The sequence below is a fragment of the Amblyraja radiata genome, chromosome 10 (genome assembly GCF_010909765.2).
Source record: "Amblyraja radiata isolate CabotCenter1 chromosome 10, sAmbRad1.1.pri, whole genome shotgun sequence".
Lineage (NCBI taxonomy): Eukaryota > Metazoa > Chordata > Chondrichthyes > Rajiformes > Rajidae > Amblyraja > Amblyraja radiata.
The window spans coordinates 49,420,423-49,440,778 of NC_045965.1; the positions used below are offsets into that span (position 1 = coordinate 49,420,423).

Consider the following 20,356-nt stretch of genomic DNA (forward strand, 5'->3'; position numbering starts at 1 on the left):
CACAAGAATAAACAAAAAGTGGATGATATAAGAAAAATATGACCTCAGGAACCCAGTTAAGAAATCTTAAATGTTGCACTGATCTGGCCTTAACCTTGCAATTCGCTACCAATCTGCATTATTACAATTAAATTCATCAATATTTTGGATTTACCTCCGGTATTGCATAATTTTAAATAATTCTGTGTGCTGTGGAAAAACAAAGCAATTAATATGTTTATATACAGGCATAATCAAACCTGGTGTGAACAATAAAGGAATGGGGGTGGGTGGATAAAACAAAGTGTTTGGAAAAAACAGTAAGGTACTTGGCCCAAGAATGGTCACCAGAACCAGAAGAGAACATCGCGCATAATACGAGAGGGTATTATTTATTTATGGGAAGTGGATACCACTGACAAGACAGCATTTATTGCTCATTCCTATATGCCAATGAACTAAGGCAGTAGTTAAGTATGCACCCATTTCTACCCTCCCCTTCCACCTAGATTCCTTCCACTTGGTTCACAATTCAGAACTCTTCAAACCTTTTGTTACACACCTCTGGCCTTTTTCACCATATGCCATTCAACCACCCCCCCCCCCCCCAACCCCCAACCCCCGCACCTGTATCAACATATTTCCTGCCAGACTTTGTCCTGCCCCTCCACTCTTCCACTTTTGTTTTCATTCTCACCAACCACCACCCCCCCCTCCCGCCACCCACACACAATTTGTCTGAAAGGTCCTGATCTGAAACATCACCTATCCATGTTCTCTAGAGATGCTGCCTGACCAGCTGAATTACTCCAGCACTTAGAGTCTTTTTTTGTAAACCAGCATCTGCAGTTCTTTGCATCCACATCTTAGTCTCATTTGGCTTTTGCACATGCATTAGCATATTTTCTCGCAAGTACTTTTTTCAAAACATTCAATCTGGTGTCAAAGAGATGACGAAAGCATTATCAACATCAAATGGCTTCAAAGCAAAAGTCATGTCATACATCTCCCTATTCCAACTCAGTTTTCTTTTGTAGATGACATCCCCCAATTCACCACATAAGCTGAAGATAATGATGAACAAGTTCTCCTTTACAAACATTGTGTGGTATTGCAATCAGTATAAATAAATGTTTACACTTCATCTTTCCCCAATATCTGTATTTTTGATAAAGCATCAGACAATGTGAATCACGTTCACGATCTCAACTCTTACCAGCTCACTTGTCAATAAGCTATGGTTCGTTAGCTGAGACAGACATGCCCCTGCATGCCTCTGGACTAGCTGTCTCCACTGCCAACATAGGAATACTGTTTGCTAAAGCTTTGACACTATGATACGGTCATGCAGGATCTCAAGAGATTCAGCAATTACACTGACAACCTGCTCACAACCAGTCTGTCGTAACCAGACAAACTAAGCTGATACCTGCAAATACGCCAGGAAACAGATTAAGCTGTATTCTCCATCTGCCAAGTAGGCTTGTGTTCAAGAAGGAACTGCAGATGCTGGAAAATCGAAGGTACACAAAAATGCTGGAGAAACTCAGCGGGTGCAGCAACATCTATGGAGCGAAGGAAATAGGTGACGTTTCGGGCCGAAACCCTTCTTCAGACTGATAGGGGGTGGGGGGGGGAGAAGGAAGGAAAAAGGGAGGAGGAGGAGCCCAAGGGTGGGGGGATGGGAGGAGACAGCTCGAGGGTTAAGGAAGAGGAGGAGACAGCAAGGCTAGCAAAACTGGGAGAATTCAATGTTCATGCCCGCCGGACGCAGGCTTCCCAGGCGGAATATGAGGTGCTGTTCCTCCAATTTCCGGTGTTGCTCACTCTGGCAATGGAGGAGACCCAGTCGTTCCAGGTGCGACAAAGGTTCACCTGTATCTACTCCAACCTCATCTACTGCATCCGCTGCTCTAGATGCCAGCTGATTCACATCGGTGAGACTATGCGGAGGTTGGGCGATCGTTTCGCCGAACACCTCCGCTCAGTCCGCAAGAACCTACCTGAACTCCCGGTGGCTCAGCACATCAACTCCCCCTCCCATTCCCAATCCGACCTCTCTGTCCTGGGTCTCCTCCATTGCCAGAGTGAGCAACACCTGAAATTGGAGGAACAGCACCTCATATTCCGCCTGGGTAGCCTGCGTCCAGCTGGCATGAACATTGAATTCTCCCAATTTTGCTAGCCCTTGCTGTCTCCTCCCCTTCCTTAACCCTCGAGCTGTCTCCTCCCATCCCCCCGCCCTCGGGCTCCCCCTCCTCCCTTTTTCCTTCCTTCTCCCCCCCCCCCCCCTATCAGTCTGAAGAAGGGTTTCAGCCCGAAACGTCACCTATTTCCTTTGCTCCATAGATGCTGCTGCACCCGCTGAGTTTCTCCAGCATTTTTGTGTGCCAAGTAGGCTTGTTTGTCCCCTCAGGGGGAACATTTGGCATGCATGCATTTATCCCTCCTCACTGTGAACTAATTTTGCTCACTGATTTTACTGCATTTTCTTTCTACTGCAATTCTACTAGAAAAAAAGAATAACATTTCTCAGGCAAACATTGTACATTCTGAAAGGTAAGTTGAAGCAGCCCCTATTTGGTATACAGGGAATCGTTAAAGTCAGTGGAATGGAATTCACATCCAAGCAGTGGATTTGGAGACAGCTATCTCTGAGCACAAAAGATGAGAAGTCAGTGTTCAACTCTATGTAATGTACTTTGGTGAGCAAAGCAAAGTATAGCAGTAAGTGTAGAGTATTTCACATTTTTAGTTAATTATTTTATTTTATATATTCATCTTTCTGCATAACAGTGAAGCCAGGATTTATTGTTCACTTTCAATTGTCCTCAGGAAGTGGTTGTGAACTGTATTCTTGAATTTCAGCTGTCCTTTTGAAGCTGTTGTGTAGGGAATTCAGGCTTTGAACATGATGACAAAGAAGGAAAGCAATATATATTCTAAGCCAGGGCATTGTATGCCTTGGAGAGGAAGATCAATGTGGTGGTGCTGCTTAAAAGAACCCGTGCCTCCATAGATGCTACTTGACCCATTGAGTTCTTCAAGCAGTTTTTTTCCTTGCTCCAGATTCCAGCATTGGCAGTCTCTTGTGTTTCCATGAATATGATGATGTTGCCAAGTGCCAGAATCCCTTGTGTTTCTCAGTGATAGAGGTTGTGGGTTTGGGAGGGAGCCTGAGGAAGTAGTTGGAGTACATTTTGTAGATGATGCACCTTGCAGCCATGCTGTGCCAGTCGGGGAGATAATTAATCTTTAAGATGGTGGATAAGGTGCCTCTCAAGCAAACCACTTTGTCCTGGGGTGCCACAGGGATCTGTGTTGGGTCCACTGTTGTTTGTCATGTACATCAATGATCTGGATGATGGTGTGGTAAATTGGATTAGTAAGTATGCAGATGATACTAAGATAGGTGGGGTTGTGGATAATTAAGTAGATTTTCAAAGTCTACAGAGAGATTTATGCCAGTTGGAAGAGTGGACTGAAAGATGGCAGATGGAGTTTAATGCTGATAAGTGTGAGGTGCTACATCTTGGCAGGACAAATCAAAATAGGACGTACATGGTAAATGGTAGGGAATTGAAGAATGCAGGTGAACAGAGGGATCTGGGAATAACTGTGCACAGTTCCCTGAAAGTGGATCTCATGTAGATAGGGTGGTAAAGAAAGCTTTTGGTGTGCTGGCCTTTATAAATCAGAGCATTGAGTATAGAAGTTGGGATGTAATGTTAAAATTGTACAAGGCATTGATGAGGCCAATTCTGGAGTATGGGGTACAATTTTGGTCGCCTAATTATAGGAAGGATGTCAACAAAATAGAGAGCGTACAGAGGAGATTTACTAGAATGTTGCCTGGGTTTCAACAACTAAGTTACAGAGAAAGGTTGAACAAGTTAGGGCTTTATTCTTTGGAGTGCAGAAGGTTAAGGGGGGACTTGATAGAGGTCTTTAAAATGATGAGAGGGATAGACAGAGTTGACGTGGATAAGCTTTTCCCACTGAGAGTAGGGAAGATTCAAACAAGGGGACATGACTTGAGAATTAAGGGACAGAAGTTTAGGGGTAACATGAGGGGGAACTTCTTTACTCAGAGAGTGGTGGCTGTGTGGAATGAGCTTCCAGGGAAGGTGGTGGAGGCAGGTTCGTTTTTATCATTTAAAAATAAATTGGATAGTTATATGGACGGGAAAGGAATGGAGGGTTATGGTCTGAACGCAGGTATATGGGACTAGGGGAGAATACGTGTTCGGCACGGACTAGAAGGGTCGAGATGGCCTGTTTCCGTGCTGTAATTGTTATATGGTTATATGGTTATATCAGGGTCACTTCAAATATACTTGTTACACTGCAAATTAACAGCAAATCCTGCTGCCCCTGAGCAATCATAAGGTTCAATATGTGAGCTGTTTTCCCAAGTCATTAATTTAAACCTCATATTTTATGCTCAAAACTTTTGTATAATTCTTATCCATGCTCAATGTTCAACAAATTTAATTACAATGATTTCCCATTTCCCTTTACAAGGCAAAATAAAAATAGCAGTTTATTTAGGACAGTCTTTGTTCAGAATCCCATCAATGACAAGCAAATTATGAAGCATTCCAAAATACTCAGAACAAAAAGATGATCCATATGGTGAATAATTCTGCCTATAAGTAGAAACTGTTCAGATGGCTTGTTAAAATACAAATCACACACAGCACTCTGAACTCCTGACATCTTCATTTTAAAATGTAGGTTTTACTGGCTGCGTTAGGGGTGGACTGCAACTGACCTGCACCAACATCAATATTTAAATATCATATCATGATTCATTTAAAACTCTTACAAACATAGCTACCCACTCTTCCGTGACAGAAAACGGGGAAGCTACTAATGAAACCCAGTGGCAGACAAGTACATGGTCAGAAAAGATCATCGTAAAGCCAAACTTAATTTTTTATTAGTTTCCTTGAGCACCAGAAAGAAGAAGGTCTACCCCTATACATTTCGTAGTAAATCATTGCCCTTGTCCCATACATCTTCCATTTGTGGTTGTCTTTGGACACCTCTGCCCACCAATGACATTTTCCTTAGTGTTATCAGCAGAATCTTCCAGTCATCCAAAATCCACCTCCGTCTACTGGTATTTAGAACAATCCGACTGGGTTTGGGCAGAAGTTAGTTTTGCATCATTGAAGTGAGCCTTAATATCAAAATCCCAATATTTCACAGTATGGTGAAAGTAATTATTAGCCCCAAGTTTTAAAATACAGATCTCAACTGTACAACTGGAAAACCAGCACAAAAACTTATACCCTGCCAAAACACTTTGATCTCAGAACTATAGGATTATTTATTTTGGTGCTAACATTTCTTACCTTTGGTATGTAGAAAATTTAAGGCAGATGCAATGTCTTTCACAACAATACTTGCTTCTCTCTCATTGAAGTGCTTTCTTCTCTGAATGTGAGTCAGGATCGAACCTAGGAACCAGAATTAATTTTTTAAAGATTCATTTTGGATTAATGCAATTTTCAAAAAAGCAATGGATTGCACTTCAGTTTTCATTTGTGTATCACTAACTTCCCAGCCCAAACTTCAGCCCCCAATGCCCAGAAGCTAAACACACCCTCACATTCTTCATAACATCCTCTTTATCAGCATGTGTCACTGCTTAGGTTGGCAACTCCTCTGCAAAACCACTAGAAATTACAGAGAGTTGGAGTTGCGGCCCAGTATCCTGGTGGTAGAAGTGAGAAGAGGCCATGGACCAGATGGTAGGGATCCTTGATGCTGCTGCCTTCTTGAGACAGCGCTTCATGTAGATGCTTTCGATGGAAGGGAGGGCTGTGCCTGTGGTGGACCAGGCGGAGTCCACCACTCTGAGACTCTTGCATTCCTATCCATTGGAATTGCATACTAGAACATGGAGCAACCAGTCAATGTCCAGTCAGAATACTTTTACTCGTTCCCACTTATCGTTTTTTTTTCCTAACAGTGGGTGGTGAATCCTATGAATTCCCTGCCCAAGAAAATTGTGGAATCCAGCACAAAAGAAGTATTTAAAGCAGAAGTCTAAGAACAGTTAATAAATCACCACCAATACAGATCAAAGATCAATATTGTGAGGCCCAAAGATTGTAGATTTAAAAACAAGGAGATGTGTATCTGTGGTGCTTAGGGGGAGTGTGCAGGAGAGAAGCAAGGGATAAGGGGTGTCATGCAGTTTGAGCTATACGGAGAAGTTGAGTAGGCTGGAACTCTAATCCTTGGAGCGCAAGAGGATGATGGGTAATCTATTAGAGGTGTATAAAATCATGAGAGGAATAGATCGGGTAGATGCACAGAATCTCTTGCCCAGAGTAGGCGAATCGAGGACAAGAGTACAGAGGTTTAAGGTGAAGGAGAAAAGATTTACTAGAAATCTGAGGGGCACCTTTTTCACACAAAGTGTGGTGGGGGTATGGAGTTGCCAAAGGTGGTAGTTAAGACAGGGACTATCCCAACATTTAAGAAACAGTTAGACAGGTACATGGATAGGACAGGTTTGGAGATATACAGGCCAAATGCGGGAGGTGGGACCTGTGTAGCTCGGACATGTTGACCATTTTGGGCAAGTTGGGCTGAAGGGCCTGCTTCCATACTGTATCACTCTATGACATGCAGTCCATTTGAAGGCCATGCTTCATCCACACACAATGAGCCATTACTAGCTCATCAACTTTGCAATGAACACAGGGCGGCACAGTGGTGCAGTAGTAGAGATGCTGTCTCATAGTGCCAGGGATCCAGGTTCGATCATGACTATGGGTGCTGTCTGTACGGAGCTTGTATATTTTCCCTGTGAAGGCGTGGGTCAGCTTGATGCGTCGAAAGGCTTGTTTCAACACTGCATCTCTTAACTAAACTAAACACACTGGTCTGGAGATCCTGAGGTTATTCTCAATGAGGCAGAGACTATTAGGGAGAAATGTGCAAATTGTTGATGTGTTGGATGGGCAAATAACGAAAACAACTAAGGAGTTGTTGAAAAGCCAGCATTTTGAATCCTTCTAGTGTAGGTATTTCCACCACAATGTTGGGTAGCCAGTTCTATGACTTGGAGTCAACGATGAAAGAATGACACTAACCCAAGATCGTGTGCAACCTGGAGCGAAACCAGCAGATGGCGATATTCCCATATGTCTGCAGCCCTCATCTTTCCTCTTTTACAGGTTTGAGAGGTTCTATCGGAATAGTCAAGGGAACTCACAGAAGTTCATTTTGTAGATGCTACATACTACAGCCACAGCGGTGGAAGTAACAAACATAGAGGATACCAATAGGTAAGACATTTGACCTGGGTAGTGTTGAGATTCTTGAGAGTTTTTGGAATTATAGTCAACCAGACAAGTGGAGAATATTCCATCATGTTCCTAATTGGGATTTTGGAAATGGTGGAAAAGTCTTGGACTGCCGGGAGTCAAGTCTCTAATAATCACACTATTTACAAGTTTGGTCCAGTTGAATTGCTAGTGATCCCCCCCCAACCACTGGACTCTTATGGGAGGGGGACTCAATGTTATAATGCCTACGACATTCTGTTGTGCTGAAGCAAAGCAAGAATTTCATTGTCCTATCAGGGACACATGACAATAAACTCTCTCTCTCTCTCTAATGCAGCTGAATATCAAGGGAACGCTTTAGATTCTTTCCCATGGCAAATGGTCATTGACTGACACTTTTGTGACATGATGTTACTTAATAGCCCATCCCCTTGCTCTTGATTTTGCTGGCCTGCAAATGTGGTTTTATTCACGTGCTGAGCAATTACAACTAACATTGAATATTGTGCAGTTGTCAGCAAAGATTTCCACTTCTAAGATTTATGAAGGAGAGTGATTAGGCTCACAGTGGTGTCGCTGGGCAGGAATGACGGACTTCCAACAACCATCGGAATCAAGGGTATGAAATCAAGGGATATGGGGAGAAAGCAAGAACAGGGTACTGATTTGGGATGATCGGCCATGATCATATTGAATGGCGGTGCTGGCTCGAAGGTCCGAATGGCCTACTCCAGCACCTATTTCCTATGTTTCTATGCTTCTAACCACAACCATTCCTCCCTCCCAACATGGTACAACTCCAAGCATTGTTTTTCCCCATGACTGGCGTGCAATGACAATAAAATATATTATTATTATTATTATTAACTTCAGTTATACTCTGGCCTCTTGATCTCACAGTCCATGAAATACTACATTGATATCAAGGGCACTTAGTTGTATCACTTCTGGAACTCTGTCTTTCGTCATTTTCTGACCAGGATTAGATTATTCCAGACATTACACTGAGTGAGTTGAATTGGCTGAAAATAAGATTCAGTGATGGTGATCATCCACTTGGGCATTCTGCCTGAACATGCCATGTCTTTAGTACTCACATACAAGGACCGTTGAGGCTGTGGAAGTTCTTGCAGCTTCCTCTGTTATTTGCTTAACTGTCTACTGTGCAACGTTACGTGCTTTGATTTACTAATGGGTTGAATGGTATCGTATCATAATTCTAATTGTGAATGCAAAAACTAAAGAAATAAAAATACATAGACTTGGATTGAGCCAGGAAAAAAAAAGATATGAAGTATGAACTTGAGTGTGATAACATTTCTGGGAACAGAATGAATCAACCCCATGATTTCAAAGTAGTGAGAAAATTGCAAATATCACAATTACAATTTTCTAAAATTCATCATTTGATCATTTCATAATTTCATTTCATTTGAGAAGTGGGTCAGACAGTCTTCTCTTTAAAAAAAGCTTTACTAATTAAGTGGAAAACCTGATAATTATGTAATTTAATCAGGAAATTAATGCAGTTTGCTGACAAGGAGAGAGGGACAGAAGATCATTTTCAGCTGCTCAAGTTTGAAAGAATAGATCTTGCCTGATAAACCCGACTGATTATTATGAAGATGTGATTAAATAAGCAAAAGTAGATTTCAACAGATTATAAACCGGTTTTCATTTGAACAGAAAGCAAGTAATTTCCTATAAAATCAGTTTTGGAACCACAAATATTCACCCTATTTATTAAAGACAAATGACGAGACAAAAAGTCACTGATTCTATTTTGTCGGTGACATAAAACCAGCAGCATAATAAGTGAAGAAGAAGCAATAAATGAAAAAGTGATAAGCAAAATTATGAAAACTGTGCCAAGTGGATTTCAATGATAAACCAGACAGAGTACTCTCAAAATGGTAAAAAGAGGAATATAAAATTTAGATGCCTCAATTACTAAAGATATTCGGACACAGATAACAATCAAAAGGACGAATATTTTATCTTACACATAGCGAGCAGAATTAATTTAATGCAGAAAATTTCATAAACAAGACATTTTTAGTTTTGCCCAAGGAAAGACATTAGATCAAAGAAAATTCGAACTTCTTTCGTTATTGCCTGGCAATCACAATATCACCGAACAAGTAAATGGGAAGAGAGCAGAATAAATGGATCTCCCCATTCTTTCATGTAAAAGAGCACCAGTCACTACTTTATGTTTAACCATTCCTTCCAAAGAGGCCCACAAATCAAAGCTAAAACCGAGCCTTTGGTTAAGGTCACAAAATAAGAATTGGCTTCATTACGAGTCCAACTAATCCTCTCACATTGCTTCCAAGCAAAATAGAATAACATTTCATCTTGCACCATGTTTTGGAGAAATAAAGTACCTACCTCCATGCATTTTTTCAAACACCAGGTAAAACTTTGCTTCGTCCTCAAAAAATTCAATCAGCTCTAGAATGTTCCTATTAAAAAAAATGGGAAATAAATTTCCTGACCCGAAATGTCATCTGTTCATTTCCCTCCAAAAATGCTACCTGGCCTAGTGTGTTCCTCCAGCAAATGTTATGCTCAATATTCCAGCATCTGTGATTTCTCACATCTCGATCTCACTAAAGTCTAAGAAGACTGTCATAAGTAAAAATTGAAGTGCTTTCATTCATGGCATATCATTCACGAGGCACACACCAGACTCCCTAAGGAGACAATCTCTTCCAATCTCTGTCTGCTCCAAACTTCCTGTTCTGCCTTGCTAAAGTTGCAAGGCAGAACAGGAAAACGATTCAAAGGGTTCTCAACGGGTCCCTGTGGGAGTCCCTTGCCCATCGTCAACAGATTTGTTTCTTTTGCGGCTTCCACACTGCTCATTATTAGCCCTTCCTTGAGATATCAGCAGATGTACTACCGACTCTCCCTTCACTCAAAGGCATTAATTTACATTCATGATTACAGAGGGCCCAGCATTGATTCCCACGGCAGCTCATGTAACATAATACCTCCTTAAAAGTTATTCTCATTCCCCTTTTATTTTAGTTTTTTTAACTTTCAGCTGAAACAAAGCAATCTGTCAATATTATTTAAGATTGTGGTAAGAGATGACCAACAATCCCATACGGGAAGACTAGAAACTTACTGGTTTCCCTGACATTGATATAAAGTCTCAACTTCACGGAACACCCTACTTCGGCTCAAATCGGACTTCTTCTCAATTACCTGCAGGGAAGAACACAATGTGCTTTGAACCTTTCCAAGCTTTACGAAAGAAACAAAAAAAATGGCTGTTCTGCATTTTCTCATGTTGGGACAGAACCAATCCTCCCAGTTATTGAATATCCCCATCACAATAAGATGACAAATTAATCTAAAGTCCTAGTAACCATGCTCAGATGACATTGGATGATACAAGCTTAAGAAAATCACACCAACTAAAGATACAATATCTATTTGTCAATCATCAGGTAAGTAAATATTTTCTTTAGCAAGTTAGAAATACAAATGTTGACACTCACCTAAATTACAAAAAAAAAAGCAATACACTATGAAGCAGGATAGTGCGCAGGGTGTAATCTGACTGATGCTAGAATCCTAGTATATACATATGAACATACATATTAAGAAGTAAAATAGGCCATTTGACCCATTGAGTAAACTCCACCATTAAATTAGATCAGATATATTACATTTAGACTTTAACTGGGCTAGGTGATAATTGCTAACACAGCCATCATGACTATAACTGACGAAGCACAACATAATTTCACCCTATGCATGGAAAATCTAACATATTCAAAAGTAAAGCATTAGTGATGGGGGTTTGTTTATATTGTGTATACTAAAATTACCTAATGCTTAATTAGATTAATATGGTAGTACAATTATAAAGTCAAATGCAAAAAATCTGGAGGACAGAAAATCAACATGCTTCACAAGGTCAATCAGAGAGGCCAAACTAATGTTTTTATACATCAGCAGTTCCTTGTTATCACATTCTAATCTTTCATACAGACATTTCCAAATAGCTACAATACCCTGGGAAGCTAGCCAGGCAAAAGACCACAAAGCGCATAAACGGGGAAGGTTTGTTGTTGGACACTTATTCAAACGAGGTGGACATCATTGACAAGATCATCACTTTCAGGGATTAGTTAAGCATTAATGTCACATTTAAGCCAGACGAGGCAGGTCTGGCACATTTCCCTCCCTAGGTAAATCAGATGGATTTTATCAACAATGTAGTCACCTATACTAATTTAGTAATTTCAGATTTATTCTATTAACTAAATGTAAATGCCTCAGCTGCCATGCTGGAACTTGAACTTAAAGTTCTGGATCAGTCATAGCCTCTGCAGTAGCTTTACTATACTACCATACCAAAACATTTGACATCTATCCTAGATCAAACAGATCAATCAGTAAATAAGCACAGTAAAATAAAACGCATCAGGTGAGCAGAATTTATTTGCCTGAACTCAGTCAATACTGTTGACATCTTTGGGCAATGTTTCCATTTTTTCCCCTCTTGATTTTCTCAGAACTGTATTCAGAATCTGTACCATGACCCTTTGGGTCAGCTCTTAATGTCAGAAGAATCCAGGATAAAACTCCTAAACTACAGGATAAACATCCCATACTATAAATAAAGCATATATAGCCTTTGTGGAATCATAATGATATAACTACTGTAAATAATTAACAAATAACAATTCCTATTTTGTCGCAAGATCTAACTCCAATATATGAGAATTTTCTGGAGCAACGTCCTCCATCGACACTCACACAATGAAGCACTCTTCTTACCTTTACAGCATATTCTTTTCCACTGTGCAGGTTAACACAGCCGTGGACCTTTGCATAGGTTCCTTCTCCTAATTGTTCATCAGTCAACCTGTATAAATCTTCCGAAGCATTGAGAGATTCAGAAAGCAATTATTTCCAAAGAGTAACAATATTTTCAGTTCGCCATCAAAGGAACCCACATTAAAGTAATAAATCAAGGTCAGGACAAATCTACACAGGCAATTGTATATTAAAGAAATAACTTAGATCATGCCAAATAAAGCACATTTATTGCCAGTATGGAATTTCAAAAATTACCTTTGGCTTTTTCTTACATGCAGTTACAGTAACAGCTGCGGTAGTGCAATCAAATGTGGTTAGAAAACCATACGTTCTAAGCAGACATGTTAAACACGAAGAAAGGCAAAATGGCCAAATTCATTCATTGTATTTACCTCGTGATCTTTAAAAAAAAAGTAATGTCACCTGAAATCCAAAACTGGATTGTTGTGTTATTCCCAACTATGTATTCACCATCTTACTTTATTTTTCCGAGCATAAAATGTAAAATTATTATTCAGTTGCAATTTTATATAACCACAAGTGAATTAAAAATAATATAATTAAACAACAAACTGATAACATTTGATTGGAATTTAAATAACTTTAGTTTGATTTTGTTTCAAACTCTAAAATGCCAGTATCTGATAAAAAACAAAATCAGTAATATTTTAGAAAAGTGGCAGAGATGGCAGAAAACTGAATTCAATATTCCTTTTTGGAATTACCTAAAAACATGATGGATGTGGGAATTTGAAAAAAAGTAAAGTTAAATGAAATTTGAAAAAAAGTAAAGTTAAATGAAATTTGAACATTTTGATAATATGTACTTGATTTGGACTGGAACTGAGGTGGCATCCACAAACAATAAATGATAGGCCAGCAGAAAGTTTCTTGCAAAAGTTTCTTGCAGTTTCTTCAAATAACATTCAAATAGGATATATAATTACTCAACTATAGAGTACCTTACATTTTTTAAACATTTTCTATTGTATGGAAACTTATTATTCATTTTATGTAAAGCACTTTGGTGTCAATGCGAGTTGACTTAAAACGTGCTATATAAATAAAACTTACTTACTTACTAGTATCTACAGCAATTATTTTCAAGGGTATCTACTACAATGTTACTTCTCAGATTTGGACTTAACTAATGATAGGCAGAAGGAAAAAGTCTCAAGGTTGTAGTTATAGGGCAAAGGTTTATGTAAATTAAAAAATGACTGCTGGAAAAATTAAAATGGCAAATAAATAATTTTTTTAAATAACAATATGTTTTGTCCAACATTTCCCTCTAGGATTTAATTATTATACAAAAAGTTTAAATGAGAGTCAAAATGATTGGCTTGGAGACTGAGATGGTAGGAGTTACCTATTTAGATGTCAACGTCTTAATACTTCTTTATATTACAGAGATAGGTTGAATAAGTTAGGTCTTTACTCTCTGGAGCGCAGAAGGTTAAGGGGGGACTTGATAGAGGTCTTTAAAATGATGAGAGGGATAGACAGAGTTGATGTGGACAAGCTTTTTCCTTTGAGAATAGGGAAGATTCAAACAAGAGGACATGACTTCAGAATTAAGGGACAGAAGTTTAGGGGTAACATGAGGGGGAACTTCTTTACTCAGAGAGTGGTAGCGGTGTGGAATGAGCTTCCAGTGGAAGTGGTGGAGGCAGGTTCGTTGGTATCATTTTAAAATAAATTGGATAGGCATATGGATGAGAAGGGAATGGAGGGTTATGGTATGAGTGCAGGCAGGTGGGACTAAGGGGGAAAAGGTTGTTCGGCACGGACTTGTAGGGCCGAGATGGCCTGTTTCCGTGCTGTAATTGTTATATGGTTATATACTGTTGAAAGTGGTTCTCAACAAAGACCTGAAATTGTATGATCATATTTGAAAGGTAAAACATACCCGAATGTAAATGAATGGCCAATGCATTATCACAAAAGGTTAGAAAAGAGGCATCTATTTATAATCTTCAAAACTGATTTACATTATGGAATCCTATCTGAGGCATCAAGGATGTCACCAAAGTACATGCAGTGGGAAGAATTGTATCAAAAGAGAGCCAGACACATTCAGTCTACTTGCTGGAGAGTAAACATTGCAATTTGATGGTAATAGTTTATATTTTCTCCCCGTTGTCAGATAAGCAAAGCTTTTAAAAAAATGAATCACTGTGACACAACACGTGTTCACTTTTAACCAAACATCAGATTATTTCCAGTTAGTAAACTGCAGCATAATGTGAAGCATCACTGAAGATTTTCAGTCACCCATTACAAAGCCTGCAAACTGTCTAAAAATCTCAAAAGAAATATCTTGGCATAGAAATTCATCAGGGACAGCTGGATGCATTATATGGTATACCTTGGTGAGCATACCTCTTATAAATTCAGTAGCATCTGAGATCACCGTTGAAAAAAGCTTGCACACTTTCAGCCATGCAGTGTATAAAGCCAATTCTTGAAGTGTGTCCGGGTCTAGCGTAGTGAGGAGAGGCACAACAATTTGGGATTTTGTCATGGGCTCCAGGCCTGAGGAGATAACTAGGGGCGTGGACCAAGGTCTGGATGTGGAGCGATGAACAAACTGAAGTATAAGATAGTGGTCACTACAAACTGGGTAGTTGTAGATAAATAAATTGATGATGACCTGCACCAGAGACGAGGTGACTGGGAGCTGATCATGGAAGCCCCTTTTAAATCTGTGCTGTTGAAACCTTGCTGTTCTCAGTGTGCTGATGTGAGAGTTTCCCCAGCAGCAACTGAAAGAATGATACAGGGGAACGATATGCTATGCCTGATGTGGAATATGTGGAGCATTGCATGCCTGATGTGGAATATTTCATATCCACACTGGGTCCACATTAATCACAAGCTGAAGTGCCTACTCAAATTTCCACATTATCAACAACATTTCTGAACATCCAAAAGGCATGCAATACCATCTCTGCAGATCAAATATTAGAACCCAAATGCACAAACCTTCAAACCTCCCAGTGAAACTGTCCAGTGCTCCGGTTCTTCTCTTTTTCTTGTTGCGTTTGCCACTATCAACAATATTGACTGGCTGACTTGACATCATTTCTATCATAATACAAAATAAAACTTGTTAACCAAAAAGTGCAGATGCTTTTTTTTTTAACAGACAGGCAGTTGCATGTAGTGGGCAAGTGGGGTGTAATGGAAGAAAAAGCACAATGTCCACAAATCAAAGGAACATCAACAGGGTGGAAGAGCATTGAAGGATAGACCAGCACCTGAGGATGAAGCAAATTTTCATATCAGATGGTGGAGGAAAAAAATGCAGAGACAATTCAGACCAGTTCATAAATCACACATGACCTCGCAGTAAGGCGGACAGGTGAGGGTACAGAAATAGAGAACAACCCATTTGTCAGAAAAGTACTATGCCAATATTTCAATGCAGTACTGAATGATTGCTTTATTATGGGAAAAGCAATCTTTCAGATAAGACATTAAATAAAGTCTCCATTTTCCATACGAGGACATTCGGAATGTTCCTCATTTTTCAGGGAACGTGGGTCCCCCCCCCCCCCCTTCTGTCATAGATGTGGCCCTCACACGTCTCCTCTGTGCCCCATAGTTATGCTCTCGCTCCGTCTCTCCCCCCAGATGCAACTAGCAGTGTTCTCCTGATCCTCAGCTTTCACCCCACCAGCCTTCGCATCCAATAAATTATCCTCCAACATTTACGTCACCTCCATTCCCGCCCAAACCAATGCCTCCCCAGGTACCTTCCTCTGCAACCACAGGAGATGCAACACTGGGCCTTCTACTCCATCCAGGGACCCCAACATCCTTTCAGGTGAGAAAAAGGTTCACATGTACGTCCAACTTCATCTACTGCAGGACTGAATGATTGCTTCAATCATTCAATCATAAAGCTTCAATGCTTCAATCATACAGTAGTTCCCGATATGGACTATTGTACATCGGCAAGGCCGAAAATAGCCTTGGCGACCTTTTCGTTGAACACTTACGCTCAGTCTGCAGAGGACGATGGGATCTCCTGGTTGAAAACCATGTTAACTCCCATTCCCATACCAACACTGACATTTCTGTACTAGGCCTCCTCCATTGCCAGAGTGAGGCCACACGCAAACTGGAGAAACAGCACCTCAAATTTCTCTTGGATGGCTTACAGCCCAGCAGTATGAATGTTGAATTCATACTGCTGTCCGCCTTACTGCGAGGTCATGCATGAATCTGTCCTGTTAACAAACTTAAAATGCCAACCTCTTACTGCCTACTCATTCGTTCCACCTCAGTAACAAAAACAAGTTGCTGTGCAGGACATTTTCTCGTCATGCTGCCAGATTTAACCCTGCAAACCAACTTTTAAAAATGACATGGAACTGAAAATTAGTTTCCTTCATTAGCTCTGTCCATGGTTGCTGCATGACCCAATAATGTTGCCAGATTTCTTCAGTTTTATTTCAAATTTCCAGTGTATCCCATGCTTTGCTTTATTTCAAATGTGAAAATACTTCTAAAGAAGAAAATAAGTAGTGTATGTTTTTGATACCTGGTCTTTTCTGAAGATTCTGGCTCATTACATCAGAACAGTCGGTTATTAGTTGAATAGGGCAGCCGCTGTTCTCCAACTCATCTACAGGGATTGGGGTAAATCGTGCGCTCTGTAACAAAACAGCCATCAATTACTCAAGCACAAAATTGTACTAAATTACAGTGTTAAGTGTTCTAACAACCGAGAACATAAAGTCGGATGGGGTCATATGACTGCTGAAACCTGCTTGGCAAGCAGTTCAATAATTGGTCCTGCTTTTCAAGTCCTCCTTGCTCAGTCCTCTCATTTCCGCATTACTATCAATCTCTACCTTAGTTATACTCAGTGGCTGACCATCCCAAGCCTACTGAGAATCAGAATGTTAACACTCACAAGCCTCAATGAAAACAATGAAAACAAATGTAAACAGCCAACCCTATAACTTGAGATTATTTCTAGATTTTTCAGCAAAAGATGGAGGCAGCAATGGACGGAAGGAAAGATTGATGCCAGTGAGTGGGCCGGGGGATTACCTCCCACACCCTCGTAAACGCTCTGGGCCGACTTTGGGAGGCGCCTGGGCAGGGAGTCTGAACAACGACCGTTGGAGGTGTGGGACGGAGCGTTAACGGGCCAATGTGGAGGAGACATAGAAGTCGGGTGGAGTCGGTGGAGTGGGCCGCTGGAGGCCCTGTAGCAGCTTGGGGTTCAAATCAGTCTGAAGAATGGTCTCAACCCGAAACGTCACACATTCCTTCTCTCCAGAGATGCTGCCTGACCCGCTGAGTTACTCTAGCATTTTGTGTCTACCTTCGAATTAAACCAGCATCTGCAGTTCTTTCCTGCTCAAATAGACCAGCTGCCTCTCCAAGTGCCAAGTGAGCGGTACAGATGTAGCCTGCAGCGGCACAGAGCAGCGGTAGAGGACATTGAGACATCTCCAAGCCAGGAAGACTCCTGCAACTCCGACCCAGTGCTGCCACCATGACAATGAGCCTTTATGGCAACGTTAAGACTAATATTTTTTAATAAATTTGAACTTGAAGGGTACAAGATATCACCTAAAATATGACGTGTATAGACCCAGTTTGGACTACTGTCTAACAGGTTTGTACTTAGTATGATTGTGCCTAATGCATAGTAGGAATGTCACTGAACTGTATGCAAAAATACAGTGTATACAAAGAATATTCTTTGACCTCAGATGAAACAGTATAAGAGGTGAAAGATAGTCAGATTATTAATGGTGAAGAAGGGTGGTGTTGGAATGGCACAAGGTAGGCCTGTCTTCAAGGAAAAACTAAGAAGGCCCACAGAAATAAATGTGAAATTGAGAATCAGGAGTAAATCTGTAGTTCTCACAATACCAAGGTCAATGGTGCTTTATTATCACATGTGCAAAAACACAGTGAAATTCTTTTTTGATTTGCCCGCTTTGGCCCCATTTCCATAAGACCTACGTGCTAGGTCTTATGTAGCATTGCCCGATCCAGTTGAGCCCCCAGCCCGCTGCAGGGCCTCCAGCAGTTGGATAGGAATGAAAACCTTAACTTTCTTTCATACAAGATGAACGTTTGTCTTAATTAGTAACTTCAGAAGTGAACATTTTCAGTAAAGATTGCATTACAGTATTGCAATATAATTTTTTTTCTTGTGTGAATTGAATTGAACATTTTATTAGCCAAGTATGTATACATACAAGGAATTTGCCTTGGCACTTTGCTCGTAAGTAACAACACGATATATACGGTAAACAATTAAGAATAAAACATTATAATTTAAACATGTGAAGAATGAAATAAAATACCACAGCAAAAGGAGGCTGAAGAGAGCTACTGCTCGTGCACTCCATTGCTAGTGATGACACATGCAAACTGGAGGAACAGCACCTCGTATTTCACCCGAGTATCCTACAATCCAACGGTATGAACATTGAATTCTAACTAACCCCCCCCCCCCTCCTCCCAAAAACCATGCCCCATTTCTTCCCCATACCTTCCCTCGCTGCTCTCTCCTGTGCCCCACCTGGACTACCACCTATTTCTCCCTTTGCCCACCACGCCCCCTCGCAGCTACTTTCCTCCCCCGGCTTCACAATCAGCAACTCTTGAAACCTGTTCCACACCTTCAGTTCTTATCTCTGGCATTTGTTCCATCTGCCTGTCAACCCCCGACCCCCCCCCCCTCCCAATCTGTGCTGATTTATTACCTGCCACACTTTGTCCTGCCTCTTCCTTTTTCCAGCTTTCTTCTTCTTTGCCCCCCACACGATCAGTCTGAAGAGTCTGAAGAAGGGTATTGACCCAAAACATCACCTATCCATGGTTTCCAGAGATGCTGCCTGACCTGCTGACCTACTCCAGCACTTTGTGTCCTTTTTTATTTATATAAAATTTTAACCTGCATTGCCATTTTGCAAGTTTTCCAATTTGCCAAAGGACAAGGTCAACTCAGTGATGACATTGATATAATCAATTAGGCATTAAACCAGCTTAAATGTAGAAAAGGATGGAATTCAGAACTATTCATAATTTCAGGATTAATATCCACAAATATCCTGGCATTTCCTGTTTTAGAACCAAGTAAAATTATTAATCATATAATGGAAGTGATGAGACTGGCTAGTTGTAAGGAAACACCTTTATATTTTGTTTTAATATGCTAATAAGTGTTGTTACAATTTTTTTTTGGTAAATTCTAGATCGCCGTCATTTTTTATATTTTCTATAATAGTCAAGATAATCGGGGGGGGGAAATTAGATGGCAGATGCTGTAAATCTAAAATAAAAACAAAGTGCTGGAAATACTCAGCAAGTCAGGTGATACTGTAGAAGGAGTAATAGGTAAAATTTCAAGTCCAGGACTCTTATTATTATTAACGGTATCTCTATCCACAGATGCTGAGTATTACGAGCATTTCTGGTATTTTTTTAATTTTTGTCATGATCTAACTTGCTCTAGACATCGAATATATAATTTCCGGGACCAACGAGACAATGTAATCTGGTACCAATCAGCATCTATAATTCCTATATTCTAACCAGTTCTTCACTTATGGCAGTGTTTAACATGCTGTAAAGTAAACATGGTATACCTATATGACATAACTATGTAATCAATTGGAGAACACAAATAACAGGAAACAATGGACAAAATCAGTCGCATATTTATTTATTTTTAAAATCACTAATTCTGTACAAGAAATCCATCATGTTTATCTGAATTTACACTAACTTCCTTTTCAAAAATGAAGTTTTGAAGCAGAAAAGACTCCGAGAACCAAAAGATTATTGCCTTATTTGTTAGTGAGAAAATGAACTTCAGCAGCTAAAAGATTAATCTCCCCCCCCCCCCCCCCCCCCCCCCAAAAATAAATATGAAGTATTGTGTACCAATCATTTTCAAAAATACCATGCTCACATGAAGTATTCAATCCGATTGACATTGGCTCTGGATCGGTGTGCGCCACCATGACAACTAATGGTTTCAAGCCTCCTTGACAAATACCTGAATCATAAGCAACTCCACAGAACCATAGTTCACCCTACACCAACCAATGACACATTCAAGTGCAGCAATTGGGGCAGTCTGTCTTTGCAGTATCATATTATCTATGCATCAACCAAATGAAACTGCCTCACTTTATTTGAAGCTGCATATCAATTACGTCAAAGGATACAAACAAACTAATCTGATAAAA

At 40.2% G+C, this 20,356-nt stretch overlaps 1 protein-coding gene across 2 annotated transcripts in view; it reads right to left on the minus strand.

Moving 5' to 3' along the window:
* Positions 1-20,356, minus strand: part of mknk1 (MAPK interacting serine/threonine kinase 1) — a 40,958-nt gene that overhangs the window by 14,906 nt on the left and 5,696 nt on the right. The window contains exons 2-7 of one of the 2 annotated variants that reach the window (XM_033028793.1): positions 16,675-16,786; positions 15,111-15,212; positions 12,084-12,181; positions 10,420-10,499; positions 9,678-9,751; positions 5,340-5,444 (exon numbers count right to left, since the gene is read on the minus strand). In XM_033028793.1, coding sequence (XP_032884684.1) covers positions 5,340-5,444; positions 9,678-9,751; positions 10,420-10,499; positions 12,084-12,181; positions 15,111-15,212; positions 16,675-16,786 — 571 coding nt within the window. The remainder of the gene's footprint in view (positions 1-5,339; positions 5,445-9,677; positions 9,752-10,419; positions 10,500-12,083; positions 12,182-15,110; positions 15,213-16,674; positions 16,787-20,356) is intronic. The other variant, XM_033028794.1, reaches the window with a different exon arrangement.